Below are 15,046 nucleotides of genomic sequence, written 5' to 3' on the forward strand. Positions count from 1 at the left end.
TCTCTCTCTCTGAATGAGCGCTCTCTCAGTTCCATTCCCCAGACCCTCTCCCTCCCTCTGTCTGAATGAGCTCTCTCTCTCAGGCTCATTCCCCTGGACCCTCTCTCTCTGAATGAGCTCTCTCTGAGCCCCAATACACCGGACCCTCTTCCTCTCTCTCTCACTCTGAATGCGCTCTCTCTGAGCCCCATTCCACCGGACCCTCTCTCCCTGAATGAGCTCTCTCTCAGTCCCATTCCCCCGGATCTTCTCTCTCTGAATGAGCTCTCTCTCTCAGTCCCATTCCCCTGGACCCTCTCGCTCTGAATGAGCTCTCTCTCAGTCCAATTCCCCCAGATCCTCTCTATCTCTCTCTCTGAATGAGCTCTCTCTCTCAGTCCCATACACCTGGAGCCTCGCTCTCTGTGAATGAGCTCTCTCTCTCTCAGTCCAATTCCCCTGGGCCCTCTCTCTCTGAATGAGCTCTCTCTCTCAGTCCCATTCCCCTGGACCGTTTCTCTCTGAATGAGCTCCTCCCTCATTCCCATTCCCCTGGACCCTCTCCCTCTCAGTCCAATTCCCCTGGACGCTCTCTCTCTCTGAATGAGCTCTCTCTCAGTTCCATTCCACAGACCCTCTCCCTCCCGCAGTCTGAATGAGCTCTCTCTCAGTCCCATTCCCCTGGACCCTCTCTCTCTGAAGGAGCTCTCTCTGAGCCCCAATACACCGGACCCTATCCCTCTCTCTCTCTCTCACTCTGAATGAGCTCTCTCTCAGTCCCATTCCCCTGGAACCTCTCCCTCTGAATGAGCTCTCTCTGAGCCCCATTCCACCGGACACTCTCTCCCTGAATGAGCACTCTCTCTCAGTCCCATTCCCCTGGACCCTCTCTCTCTGAATGAGCTCTCTCTCGCAGTCCCATTCCCCTGCACCCTCTCTCTCTGAATGAGCTCTCTCTCTCTCTCTCAGTCCCAGTCCCCCGGACACTCTCTCTCTGAATGAGCTCTCTCTCTCAGTCCCATTCCCCTGGACCCTCTCTCTCTGAATGAACTCTCTCTCAGTCCCATTCCCCTGGACCCTCTCTCTCTGAATGAGCTCTCTCTCTCTCTCTCTCAGTCCCATTCCCCTGGACCCTCTCTCTCTGAATGAGCTCTCTCTCAGTCCCATTCCCCTGGACCCTCTCTCTCTGAATGAACTCTCTCTCTCTCTCTCTCAGTCCCATTCCCCTGGACCCTCTCTCTGTGAATGAGCTCTCTCTCAGTCCCATTCCCCTGGATCCTCACTCTCTGAATGAGCTCTCTCTTAGTCCAATTCCCCCAGATCCTCTCTATCTCTCTCTCTCTGAATGAGCTCTCTCTCTCAGTCCCATACACCTGGAGCCTCGCTCTCTGTGAATGAGCTCTCTCTCAGTCCCATTCCCCAGGACCCTCTCCCTCTGAATGAGTTCTCTCAGTCCCATTCCCCTGGACACTCTCTCTGAACGTGCTCTCTCTCTCAGTCCCATTCCCCGGGACTCTCTCCCTCTGAATGAGCTCTCTCTCATTTCCAGTCCCCTGATCACTCTCTCTCTGAATGAGCTCTCTCTCAGTCCCAGCCCCCTGGACCCTCTCTCTCTGAATGAGCTCTCTCTCGGTCCCAATTTCCTGGACCCGCTCTCTCTGAATGAGTTCTCTCTCAGTCACATTTCCCTGGACCATCTATTTCTGAATGAGCTCTCTCTCTCTCAGTCCCATTCCCATGGACTCTCTCTCTCTCTCTGAATGAGCTCTCTCTCAGTCCTATTCTGTTGGACCCCCTCTGTCTCTAAATGAGCTGTCTCTGAGTCCCATTCCCCTGGATGTCTCTCTCTGAAGGAGCTCTCTCTCAGTCCCATTCCCCCGGACCCTCTCTCTCTCTGAATGAGCTCTCTCTCTCTCTCAGTCCCATTCCCCTAGACCCTCAGTCTCTGAATGAGCTCTCTCTCAGTCCCATTCCCCTGGACCCTCTCTCTCTCTGAATGAGCTCTCTCTCTCTCAGTCCCAGCCCCCTGGACCCTCTCTCTCTCTGAATGAGCTCTCTCTCAGTCCCAAACCCCCGGGCCCATTCTCCCTCTGAATGAGCTCTCTCTCTCCCTCTCAGTTCCATTCCCCCGGATCCTCTGTCTCTGAATGGGTTCTCTCTCAGGTAGAAACAATGACTGCAGATGCTGGAAACCAGACTCTCTCTCTCAGTCCCAATCCCCCAGATCGTCTCTCTCTGAATGACCTCTCTCTCAGTCCCATTTCCCTGGACCCTCTCTCTCTGAATGAGCTCTCTCTCTCAGTCCCATTCCCCTGGACACTCTCTCTCTGAATGAGCTCTCTCTCTCAGTCCCAGTTTCCTGGATTCTCTCTCTCTGAATGAGCTCTCTCTCAGTCCCATTTCCCTGGACCCTCTCTCTCTCTGAATGAGCTCTCTCTCTCTCAGTCCCAGCCCCCTGGACACTCTCTCTCTCTGAATGAGCTCTCTCTCAGTCCCAGTTTCCTGGATTCTCTCTCTCTGAATGAGCTCTCTCTCAGTCCCATTCCCCTGGACCCTCTCTCTCTCTGAATGAGCTCTCTCTCAGTCCCAGTTTCCTGGATTCTCTCTATCTGAATGAGCTCTCTCTCAGTCCCAAACCCCCGGGCCCATTCTCCCTCTGAATGAGCTCTCTCTCTCCCTCTCAGTTCCATTCCCCCGGATCCTCTGTCTCTGAATGGGTTCTCTCTCAGGTAGAAACAATGACTGCAGATGCTGGAAACCAGATTCTCTCTCTCAGTCCCAATCCCCCAGATCGTCTCTCTCTGAATGACCTCTCTCTCAGTCCCATTTCCCTGGACCCTCTCTCTCTCTGAATGAATTCTCTCTCAGTCCCATTCCCCTGGACCCTCTCTCTCTGAATGAGCTCTCTCTCAGTCCCATTCTCCTGGACACTCTCTCTCTGAATGAGCTCTCTCTCAGTCCCATTCCCCTGGACCCTCTCTCTCTGAATGAACTCTCTCTCAGTCCCATTCTCCTGGACACTCTCTCTCTAATGAGCTTCCTCCCTCAGTCCCATTCCCCTGGACCCTCTCTCTCTAGTGAGCTTCCTCCCTCAGTCCCATTCCCCTGGACCCTCTCTCTCTGAATGAACTCTCTCAGTCCCATTCCCCTGGACCCTCTCTCTCTGAATGAACTCTCTCAGTCCCATTCCCCTGGACCCCCTCTCTCTGAATGAGTTCTCTCTCTGAGTCCCATTCCTCTGGAACCTCTCCCTCTGATGGAGCTCTCTCTCTCTCAGTCCCAGTCCCCCGGACCCTCTCTCTCTGAATGAGTTCTCTCTCTCAGTCCCATTCCCCTGGACCCTCTCTCTCTAATGAGCTTCCTCCCTCAGTCCCATTTCCCCGGACCCTCTCTCTCTGAATGAGTTCTCTCTCAGTCCCATTTCCCTGGACCCTGTATTTCTGAATGAGCTCTCTCTCTCAGTCCCATTCCCCTGGACCCTCTCTCTCTCTGAATGAGCTCTCTCACAGTCCCATTCCCCTGGACCCTCTCTCTCTGAAGGAGCTCTCTCTCAGTCCCATTCCCCCGGACCCTCTCTCTCTCTGAATGAGCTCTCTCTCAGTCCCATTCCCCTGGACCCTCTCTCTCTGAATGAGCTCTCTCTCAGTCCCAGTTTCCTGGATTCTCTCTCTCTGAATGAGCTCTCTCTCAGTCCCATTCCCCCGGACCCTCTCTCTCTCTGAATGAGCTCTCTCTCTCTCAGTCCCAGCCCCCTGGACACTCTCTCTCTGAATGAGCTCGCTCTCAGTCCCATTCCCCTGGACACTCTCTCTCTCTGAATGAGCTCTCTCTCTCAGTCCCAGCCCCCTGGACACTCTCTCTCTGAATGAGCTCTCTCTCAGTCCCAGTTTCCTGGATTCTCTCTCTCTGAATGAGCTCTCTCTCAGTCCCAGTTTCCTGGATTCTCTCTCTCTGAATGAGCTCTCTCTCAGTCCCAAACCCCCAGGCCCATTCTCCCTCTGAATGAGCTCTCTCTCTCTCAGTTCCATTCTCCCGGATCCTCTGTCTCTGAATGGGTTCTCTCTCAGGTAGAAACAATGACTGCAGATGCTGGAAACCAGATTCTCTCTCTCAGTCCCAATCCCCCAGATCGTCTCTCTCTGAATGACCTCTCTCTCAGTCCCATTTCCCTGGACCCTCTCTCTCTCTGAATGAATTCTCTCTCAGTCCCATTCCCCTGGACCCTCTCTCTCTGAAGGAGCTCTCTCTCAGTCCCATTCCCCTGGACCCTCTCTCTCTCTGAATGAGCTCTCTCTCTCTCAGTCCCAGCCCCTGGACCCTCTCTCTCTAATGATCCTCCTCCCTCAGTCACATTCCCCTGGACCCCCTCTCTCTGAATGAGTTCTCTCTCTCAGTCCCATTCCTCTGGAACCTCTCCCTCTGATGGAGCTCTCTCTCTCTCAGTCACATTCCCCTGGACCCCCTCTCTCTGAATGAGTTCTCTCTCTGAGTCCCATTCCCCTGGAACCTCTCCCTCTGATGGAGCTCTCTCTCCCTCAGTCCCAGTCCCCCGGACCCTCTCTCTCTGAATGAGTTCTCTCTCTCAGTCCCATTCCCCTGGACCCTCTCACTCTGAAGGAGCTCTCTCTCAGTCCCATTCCCCTGGACCCTCTCTCTCTAATGAGCTTCCTCCCTCAGTCCCATTTCCCTGGACCCTCTCTCTCTGAATGAGTTCTCTCTCATTCCCATTCCCCTGGACCCTGTATTTCTGAATGAGCTCTCTCTCTCAGTCCCATTCCCCTGGACCCTCTCTCTCTCTGAATGAGTTCTCTCACAGTCCCATTCCTCCGGACCCTCTCTCTCTGAAGGAGCTCTCTCTCAGTCCCATTCCCCCGGACCCTCTCTCTCTCTGAATGAGCTCTCTCTCTCTCAGTCCCAGCCCCCTGGACCCTCTCTCTCTAATGATCCTCCTCCCTCAGTCACATTCCCCTGGACCCTCTCTCTCTAATGATCCTCCTCCCTCAGTCACATTCCCCTGGACCCTCTCTCTCTAATGAGTTCTCTCTCTGAGTCCCATTCCTCTGGAACCTCTCCCTCTGATGGAGCTCTCTCTCTCTCAGTCCCATTCCCCCGGACCCTCTCTCTCTGAATGAGTTCTCTCTCTCAGTCCCATTCCCCTGGACCCTCTCTCTCTAATGAGCTTCCTCCCTCAGTCCCATTTCCCTGGACCCTCTCTCTGTGAATGAGTTCTCTCTCAGTCCCATTCCCCTGGACCCTGTATTTCTGAATGAGCTCTCTCTCTCAGTCCCATTCCCCTGGACCCTCTCTCTCTCTGAATGAGTTCTCTCACAGTCCCATTCCCCCGGACCCTCTCTCTCTGAATGAGTTCTCTCTCTGAGTCCCATTCCTCCGGAACCTCTCCCTCTGATGGAGCTCTCTCTCTCTCAGTCCCAGTCCCCCGGACCCTCTCTCTCTGAATGAATTCTCTCTCTCAGTCCCATTCCCCTGGACACTCTCTCTCTCTGAATGAGCTCTCTCTCTCTCAGTCCCAGCCCTCTGGACACTCTCTCTCTGAATGAGCTCTCTCTCAGTCCCAGTTTCCTGGACTCTCTCTCTCTGAATGAGCTCTCTCTCAGTCCCAAACCCCCGGGCCCATTCTCCCTCTGAATGAGCTCTCTCTCTCTCTCAGTTCCATTCCCCCGGATCCTCTGTCTCTGAATGGGTTCTCTCTCAGGTAGAAACAATGACTGCAGATGCTGGAAACGAGATTCTCTCTCTCAGTCCCAATCCCCCAGATCGTCTCTCTCTGAATGACCTCTCTCTCAGTCCCATTTCCCTGGACCCTCTCTCTCTCTGAATGAGTTCTCTCTCAGTCCCATTTCCCTGGACCCTCTCTCTGAATGAGCTCTCTCTCTCAGTCAAATTCCACCAGATCCTCTCTCTCTCTGAATGAGCTCTCTCTCTCAGTCCCATTCCCCTGGACACTCTCTCTCTCAGTCCCATTCCCCTGGACCCTCTCGCTCTAATGAGCTTCCTCCCTCAGTCACATTCCCCTGGACCCTCTCTCTCTGAATGAACTCTCTGAGTCCCATTCCCCTGGACCCCCTCTCTCTGAATGAGTTCTCTCTCTCAGTCCCATTCCTCTGGAACCTCTCCCTCTGATGGAGCTCTCTCTCTCTCAGTCCCAGTCCCCCGGATCCTCTCTCTCTGAATGAGTTCTCTCTCTCAGTCCCATTCCCCTGGACCCTCTCACTCTGAATGAGCTCTCTCTCAGTCCCATTCCCCTGGACACTCTCTCTCTAATGAGCTTCCTCCCTCAGTCCCATTTCCCTGGACCCTCTATTTCTGAATGAGCTCTCTCTCAGTCCCATTTCCCTGGACCCTCTATTTCTGAATGAGCTCTCTCACAGTCCCATTCCCCCGGACCCTCTCTCTCTGAATGAGCTCTCTCACAGTCCCATTCCCCTGGACCCTCTCTCTCTCTGAATGAGCTCTCTCAGTCCTATTCTGTTGGACCCTCTCTCTCTCTAAATGAGCTCTCTCTGAGTCCCATTCCCCTGGATGTCTCTCTCTGAAGGAGCTCTCTCTCAGTCCCATTCCCTGAGACCCTCTCTCTCTGAATGAGCTCTCTCTCAGTCCCATTCCCCTGGACCCTCTCTCTCTGAATGAGCTCTCTCTCAGTCCCATTCCGCTGGACACTCTCTCTCTGAATGAGCTCTCTCTCAGTCCCAGTTTCCTGGATTCTCTCTCTCTGAATGAGCTCTCTCTCAGTCCCAAACCCCCAGGCCCATTCTCCCTCTGAATGAGCTCTCTCTCTCTCAGTTCCGTTCCCCCGGATCCTCTGTCTCTGAATGGTTCTCTCTCGGGTAGAAACAATGACTGCAGATGCTGGAAACCAGATTCTCTCTCTCAGTCACAATCCCACAGATCGTCTCTCTCTGAATGACCTCTCTCTCAGTTCCATTTCCCTGGACCCTCTCTCTCTGAATGAACTCTCTCTCAGTCCCATTCCCCTGGACCCTCTCTCTCTAATTAGCTTCCTCCGTCAGTCCCATTCCCCTGGACCCTCTCTCTCTGAATGAGTTCTCTCTCTGAGTCCCATTCCCCTGGACCCTCTCTCTCTAATGAGCTTCCTCCCTCAGTCCCACTCCCCTGGACCCTCTCTCTCTGAAGGAGGTCTCTCTCAGTCCCATTCCCCTGGACCCTCTCTCTCTGAATGAGTTCTCTCTCACAGTCCCAGTTCCCCGGACCCTCTCTCTCTGAATGAGCTCTCTCTCAGTCCCATTCCCCTGGATATCTCTCTCTGAAGGAGCTCTCTCTCAGTCCCATCCCCCTGGACCCTCTCTCTCTGAATGAACTCTCTCTCAGTCCCATTCCCCTGGACCCTCTCTCTCTAATGAGCTTCCTCCCTCAGTCCCAGTCCCCCGGACTCTCTCTCTCTGAATGAGCTCTCTCTCAGTCCCATTCCCCTGGATATCTCTCTCTGAAGGAGCTCTCTCTCAGTCCCATTGCCCTGGATATCTCTCTCTGAAGGAGCTCTCTCTCAGTCCCATTGCCCTGGACCTTCTCTCTCTGAATGAGCTCTCTCTCAGTACTATTTTGCTAGACCCCCTCTCTCTCTCTAAATGAGCTCTCTCTGAGTCCCATTCAACTGGACCCTCTCCCTCTGATGGAGCTCTCTCTCTCAGTCCCATTGCCCCAGACCCTCTCTCTCTCTGAAGGAGCTCTCTCTCAGTCCCATTCCCCTGGACCCTCTCTCTCTCTGAAGGAGCTCTCTCTCAGTCCCATTCCCCTGGACCCTCTCTCTCTGAATGAGATCTCCCTCAGATCCATTCCCCCGGACCCTCTCTCTGAAAGAGCTCTCTCTCAGTCCCATTCCCCCGGACCCTCTCTCTCTGAATGAGCTCTCTCTCAGTCCCATTCCCCCGGACACTTTCTCTCTGTATGAGCTCTCTCTGAGTCCCATTCCCCTGGACCCTCTCTCTCTGAATGAGCTCTCACTCAGTCCCATTCCCCTGGACCCTCTCTCTCTGAATGAGCTCTCACTCAGTCCCATTCCCCCGGACCCTCTCTCTCTGAATGAGCTCTCTCTCAGTCCCATTCCCCCGGACCCTCTCTCTCTGAATGAGCTCTCTCTCTCTCTCAGCCCCATTCCCTTGGACCCTCTCTCTCTGAATGAGCTCTCTCTCAGTCCCAATCCCCTGGGCCCATTCTCCCTCTTGAATGAGCTCTCTCTCTCTCAGTCCCATTCCCCAGATCCTCTGTCTCTGAATGGGTTCTCTCTCAGGTAAAAACAATGACTGCAGAAGCTGGAAACCAGATTCTCTCTCTCAGTCCCAATCCCCCAGATCGTCTCTCTCTGAATGAGCTCTCTCTGAGTCCCATTCCCCTGGACCCTCTCTCTCTGAATGAGCTCTCACTCAGTCCCATTCCCCTGGACCCTCTCTCTCTGAATGAGCTCTCTCTGAGTCCCATTCCCCTGGACCCTCTCTCTCTGAATGAGCTCTCACTCAGTCCCATTCCCCTGGACCCTCTCTCTCTGAATGAGCTCTCACTCAGTCCCATTCCCCCGGACCCTCTCTCTCTGAATGAGCTCTCTCTCTCTCAGTCCCATTCCCCAGATCCTCTGTCTCTGAATGGGTTCTCTCTCAGGTAAAAACAATGACTGCAGAAGCTGGAAACCAGATTCTCTCTCTCAGTCCCAATCCCCCGGGCCCTCACTCTCTGAATGAGCTCTCTCTCAGTCCCATTCCCCCGGACACTCTCTCTCTGAATGAGCTCTCTCTCAGTCCTATTCCCCCGGACCCTCTCTCTCTGAATGAGCTCTCCCTCTCAGTCCCATTCCCCTGGACCCACTCTCTCTGAATGAGTTCTCTCTCTCAGTCCTATTCCCCCGGACACTCTCTCTCTGAATGAGTTCTCTCTCTCAGTCCTATTCCCCCGGACCCTCTCTCTCTGAATGAGCTCTCTCTCAGTCCCAATCCCCCGGACCCTTTCTTTCTGAATGATCTGTCTCTCAATCCCATTCCCCTGAACTCTCTCATTTTCTGAAGGAGCTGTCTCTCTCTCAGTCCCATTCCCTTGGATCCTCTCTCTCTGAATGAGCTCTCCTTCTCAGTCCGTTCCCCCGGACTCTCTCTCTCTCTGAATGAACTCTCCTTCTCAGTCCCATACCCCTGGACCTTCTCTCTATCTCTCTGACCTATCTCTCTCTCTCTCAGTCTGTTCCTGGACCCTCTCTGAATGATGTCTGAGTCCCATTCTCCTGGACCCTGCCTCTGAGCTCTCTCTCTCTCTCTTTGTCCATTCATTCGGAAAGTCTCTCTCCTGTCAATCCTCTCTCGAACGATGAACACAGGAGACCATATCCTGTTATGCCTGTTCTGGCCATCAGTGCAATCATGGATGATCTCTGATCTGAAGTTCACCTCCTTGCCTGCTCCCCAGATACCGCCCCTGTATCCCTGGGTTATCGCATTGCTGTCTGACAATAATAGCCTTATCCTCTACACTGCTGTTTTTATGGGAGATCCTCTCTCTGACAGTGTTCTCCTACCTGTCCCTGCCAGTCTGTAATGTTCACCAGGATAATACTCTCTGGCAGCTGGTCATCTGAAATTAGGATCTGGTTCAGTTGATCATAAACCGACTTCCGAGGGACCTGTCAAGTAAAGGAGTAAGTCATAATATCAGTCACAGTTACAGAAAAAGACATTTACCTATTCCCTGATATGTGGAAAACACAAAAGGAATACAGCATTTTTATTTGGGGCTCTCTCTTTTCCCGATAGGAGGAAGAAGGTGCTGATTAAAGTCTGAAGTGACTACTTGGAGTCAACTCTCCAACTTTCTCGTGCACCAAGTCATTAAGGGATGCCTGATCTTTATCTTTGATCTTTACAGAATTGTACAGTGCAGAAGAAATCCTTCAGCCTGCCGAGTCTGCAGCAATACGTGGGGAAGCCCTCACTTTCCACCTCATCTCATTTCCCAGCACTTGGCCCACAGCCTTGAATGTTAAGTCATGCCCAAGTGCTCATCCAGGTACTTTTTAAAGGATGTGAGGCAACTCACCTCGACCACCCTCCCAGGCAACACATTCCAGACCGTCACCACCCTCTGAGTCAAAATGGTTTTCCTCACATTCCCCCCAAATCTCCTGTCCATCACGTTGAACCTGTATCCCCTCAAGACTGATCCTTCACCTGAGTGGTCCAGCTGAGTTTATCTGCTCTGTCCATGCCCCTCAAGACCATACACATCACAGTCAGATAGCCCATCACATTCTCTACTCCATTAAAAACAAGTAGTAGAAAGTGAGGATTATAGATGCTGGAGAATCCGAGTGGAGAGAGTGGTGCTGGAATAGTACAGCCAGTCAGACAGCATCCGAGGAGCAGGAGAATTGATGTTTCAGGCATAAGCCCTTCATCAGGAATTCCTCACAAAGGCTTATGCCTGAAACGCCGATTCTCCTGCTCCTCAGATGCTGCCTGACCTGCACTCCATTGAAAACCAATCAAGTCTATGCAACCTTTCCTCATAATTTGAACTTGCTAGCCCAGGTACAGTCTGGATTCCCTCCGGTACAATCCCATCCTTCCTGTGGTGTGACAAACAGAACTGCACACAGTACTCTACCTGTGCTCTCACCAAAGTTCACCGCCTACATGACTTCCTTGCTTTTGTAATCCATGCCTCGAATGAGAAGCGTATGTGTTCCAGATGCCTTTCCTCATACTTCTCTATGGCCTTGGCAAGTGGAAACCCAGACAACCGTGCTCCAATATAAGCAACGTTATCTCGGCGTGCTCTATTCTCAGTGCCTCTGAAACTGGGCAATAAACCTGCCTTGGTCACATACGGGTACAAATGCCAGGCACTTGTTAATGCTGCAATCCAATCACACTTCATCAGCATTGCCAAATTCCGATTTCCCACTGGTGCTATTCAACTGAAACTGGAAACAAATGGATGGAAAGGCTAATTTCACATTGCTAAAATAGTTAATCTCATATTAGTCAAATCACATTTTTATATTAAGAATATTCTGCAATAATTTGTAAATGACACTGATAGACCATAAGGTACTGAGCAGAGGAAAGTGAACAAACGGGATATTATCTAAGAATGGTCACACATCTATTCACTTCCTCAGGTACGATGCAGTCCATGACCAAATGCAGCAGGAACTGGACAATCTCAGGGCTTCAGGTGACAAATGGCAAGTCACTCAGGGCCAGGCAAAGCCCATCACCTACATTAGATTCGAATCGTTGATCGTATGCACTACGCAGTCAGGACTGAGGGAGTGCCGCACTGTCAGAGGGTCAGGACTGAGGGAGAGCCGCACTGTCAGAGGGTCAGTACTGAGGGAGTGCAGCACTGTCAGAGGGTCAGTACTGAGGGAGTGACGCACTATCGGAGGGTCAGTACTGAGGGAGTGATGCACTATCGGAGGGTCAGTGCTGAGGGAGTGCCGCACTGTCAGAGGGTCAGTGCTGAGCGAGTGCCGCACTGTCAGAGGGTCAGTGCTGAGGGAGTGCCGCAATGTCGGAGGGTCAGTACTGAGGGAGTGACGCACTATCGGAGGGTCAGTACTGAGGGAGAGCCGCACTGTCGGAGGGTCAGTGCTGAGGGAGTGACGCACTATCAGAGGGTCAGTACTGAGGGAGTGGCACACTATCGGAGGGTCAGCACCAAGGGACAGCTGCACTGTCGGAGGTTCAGTACTGAGGGAGTGATGCACTATCGGAGGGTCAGTACTGAGGGAGTGACACACTATCGGAGGGTCAGTACTGAGGGACCGCCGCACTGTCGGACGGTCAGTGCTGAGCGAGTGCCGCTCTGTCGGAGGGTCAGTACTGAGGGAGTGCCACACTGTCGGAGGGTCAGTGCTGAGGGAGTGTTGCACTGTCAGAGGGTCAGTACTCAGAGAGTGACGCACTATCGGAGGGTCAGTACTGAGGGAGTGATGCACTGTCGAAGGGTCAGTACTGAGGGAGTGGGCACTGTCAGAGTGTCAGTACTGAGGGGGTGCCGCACTGTCGGAGGGTCAGTACTGAGGGAGTGCTGCACTGTCGGAGGGTCAGTACTGAGGGAGTGCCACACTGTCGGAGGGTCAGTACTGAGGGAGTGCAGCACTGTCAGAGGGTTAGTACTGAGGGAGTGCTGCTCTGTCGAGGGTCAGGACTGAGGGAGTACCGCACTATCACAGGGTCAGTGCTGAGGGAGTACTGCACTGTCGAGGGTCAGTAGTGAGGGAGTGCTGCACTGTCAGAGGGTCAGTACTGTGGGATTGCTGCACTGTCGATGGTCAGTACTGAGGGAGTGCTGCACTGTCGATGGTCAGTACTGAGGGAGTACTGCACTGTCGAGAGTCAGTAGTGAGGGAGTGTTGCACTGTCAGAGGGTTAGTAGTGAGGGAGTGTCGAACTGTCGGAGGTCAGTTCTGAGGGAGTGCCGCAATTTCAGAGGGTCAGTACTGAGGGAGTGCCACACTGTCAGAGGCTCAGTGCTGAGGAGTGCCGCACTGACAGAGGCTCAGTACTAAGGGAGTGCCGCACTGACAGAGGCTCAGTACTAAGGTAGCGCCGCATTGTCACAGGGTCAGTTTTGAGGGAGTGCCGCAATGTCAGAGGGTTCAGTATTGAGGGAGTGAAACACTGTCAGAGGCTCAGTGCTAAGGGAGTGCGGCACTGTCGGAGGGTCAGTACTGAGGGAGTGCCGCACTGTCAGAGGGTCAGTACTGAGGGAGTGACGCACTATCGGAGGGTCAGTACTGAGGGAGTGATGCACTATGGGAGGGTCAGTACTGAGGGAGTGCCGCACTGTCAGAGGGTCAGTGCTGAGCGAGTGCCGCACTGTCAGAGGGTCAGTGCTGAGCGAGTGCCGCACTGTCAGAGGGTCAGTGCTGAGCGAGTGCCGCACTGTCGGAGGGTCAGTACTGAGGGAGTGCAGCACTATCACAGGGTCTGGACTGAGGGAGTGCCGCACTGTCAGAGGGTCAGTGCTGAGGGAGTGCCGCACTGTCAGAGGGTCAGTACTGAGGGTGTGCGGCACCGTCGGAGGGTTAGTACTGAGGGAGTACTGCACTGTCACAGGGTCAGTGCTGAGGGAGTGCCGCACTGACAGAGGGTCAGGGCTGAGGGAGTGCCACAATGTCGGAGGGTCAGTACTGAGGGAGTGCCGCACTGTCAGAGGGTCAGTAATGAGGGAGTGCTGCACTGTCAGAGGGTCAGTAATGAGGGAGTGTTGCACTGTCAGAGGGTCAGTACTGAGGGAGTGCTGCACTGTCAGAGGGTCAGTACTGAGGGAGTGCCGCACTGTCGGAGGGTCAGTACTGAAGGAATGCCACACTGTCAGAGGGTTAGTACTGAAGGAGTGCTGCACTGTCGGAGGGTCAGTACTGAGGGAGTGCTGCACTGTCAGAGGCTCAGTGCTGAGGGAATGCCACACTGTCAGAGTGTCAGTACTGAGGGAGTGCCGCACTGTCATATGGTCAGTGCTGGGGGAGTGCCGCACTGTCAGAGGCTCAGTACTGAGGGAGTGCTGCACTGTTGAGGGTCAATGCTGAATGAGTGCCACACTGTCAGACGGTCAGTATTGAGGGACTGCCACACTGTCAGAGGCTCTGTGCTGTGGGAGTGCCGCACTGTCTGAAGACGTGTGTGAAGGTGAGACCTTGACATGAAGGTCTCCTCCTCTGATGAAACACAGTAGAGTGATGACTGAGTGAAGCCAGGGACTTCATGCACTGGAATGAAATTGGAAGTGGTAGGGTTGTGGGAAAGAGAACTGGTATTCTGATTAACCTGAGTGTTGAATCTGGAGTCTGGCAAGCACTCGCTGTCGAAACTGCTGGCTCTGTCACCTTGTGTCTTTGAGTTGTGCCGATCCTTCAATGAAGTGCTCCTGGGTCGTCGTAGCTGTCTACTTTCAGACTTACTGAATGGGAAATAAGAAGAATGACTTCAGTAGTTCCCAGGAATTGTCCCTATAAAGGAAACTTTTAGAATAGCCTCCATTTGTTGTTCTCACAGCTGCAGAAATTTCCAATTGTAAGGGAAAATTTTGCAATTATCCCAGGAAATCTCATGCAAGCGTGGGATGGACTCTGCTTGTTAAAGCTAAAGCTTCAGGGCTTCCCTGTAGGGGGAGACAGTGGGTCAGGCACTGCACTAGTCATCCAGAGACCCATAAACCTGAGTGGCATGGTTTCAAATCCCACCAGGTCAGTTGGCTCTGCTTCAACTCTATTAATAAGCCTGGAATTTAAAACTATCTTGGTAATGCTGATCATGAAACGACCATCGATTGTCATTTGGAATTCAGAGGAGGAAAGTTTGTCATTATCTGACTCCAGACCAACAGCAATGTGGTTTACACTTGACTGCCTTCAGAAATGGCTGAGCCAGCCATTCAGTTGAAAGGTAATTAAGGATGAGTAACTAATGCTGGTTGTGTCAGCAATATCCAAATCCCAGGGCTTAATTTTTTCAAGCGAGTCAGAGTTAATAACATATAGCTATGTGAACGTGCAGCCTCTGTGCTGCTAATTCAGTTATGCATCTATCCTACCCACAAGTGTCCCCTCCAAGGTTAGCCATTCCCAAACGTCCACCCTCAGGAAAATGGCAGTGAAAAGCTGACCTGGCTGTGCACACTCTGAATACTAAGGTACAGAAAACAACATGTGGTCCACTGATTAATGTTTGGACATTCCCCTCCCCTGCCAACCCTACCTTTCATCAAGGAATGTATTGAATAGACAGAGCTCTATGTCTGTCTAATGCTCTATCACACACACTGTGACACCCTGTGAAACAGCCTGCAAAACTCACTGAGCTCAGAGTTAACCTGGCCCACAGTGGGGTCGTGCTCATCCTAAATGAATGTTGAGAAAAATTCAAGATGAGATCAGCAATTTGATGAACAATATAAATTACAGACAGTTCCCTGTCTACATGAAGATGGCGATATTGGATACCACAATATTGAAAAAGAGGCAACTTCGGGGGCTGTTGCTAAAATAATCTGTTACATTATATGATACCTTTATAAAAAGGAGAATTATGATAGACATCGT

The 15,046-nt window shown here is 52.6% G+C and overlaps 1 protein-coding gene across 6 annotated transcripts in view; it reads right to left on the reverse strand.

The window, feature by feature from the left end:
• Positions 1-15,046, reverse strand: part of LOC132836138 (phosphofurin acidic cluster sorting protein 2-like) — a 481,204-nt gene that overhangs the window by 108,701 nt on the left and 357,457 nt on the right. For all 6 annotated transcript variants that reach the window (XR_009647339.1, XR_009647338.1, XM_060855477.1 and 3 more), the window contains 2 exons: positions 13,773-13,905; positions 9,515-9,619 (listed from right to left, as the gene is read on the reverse strand). Coding sequence is in view for 4 of the 6 variants with exons in the window: in XM_060855477.1 (XP_060711460.1) it covers positions 9,515-9,619; positions 13,773-13,905 (238 nt within the window). In the remaining 2 variants the exon portion in view is untranslated. The remainder of the gene's footprint in view (positions 1-9,514; positions 9,620-13,772; positions 13,906-15,046) is intronic.

The sequence above is a fragment of the Hemiscyllium ocellatum genome, chromosome 3 (genome assembly GCF_020745735.1).
Source record: "Hemiscyllium ocellatum isolate sHemOce1 chromosome 3, sHemOce1.pat.X.cur, whole genome shotgun sequence".
Taxonomy (NCBI): Eukaryota; Metazoa; Chordata; class Chondrichthyes; order Orectolobiformes; family Hemiscylliidae; genus Hemiscyllium; species Hemiscyllium ocellatum.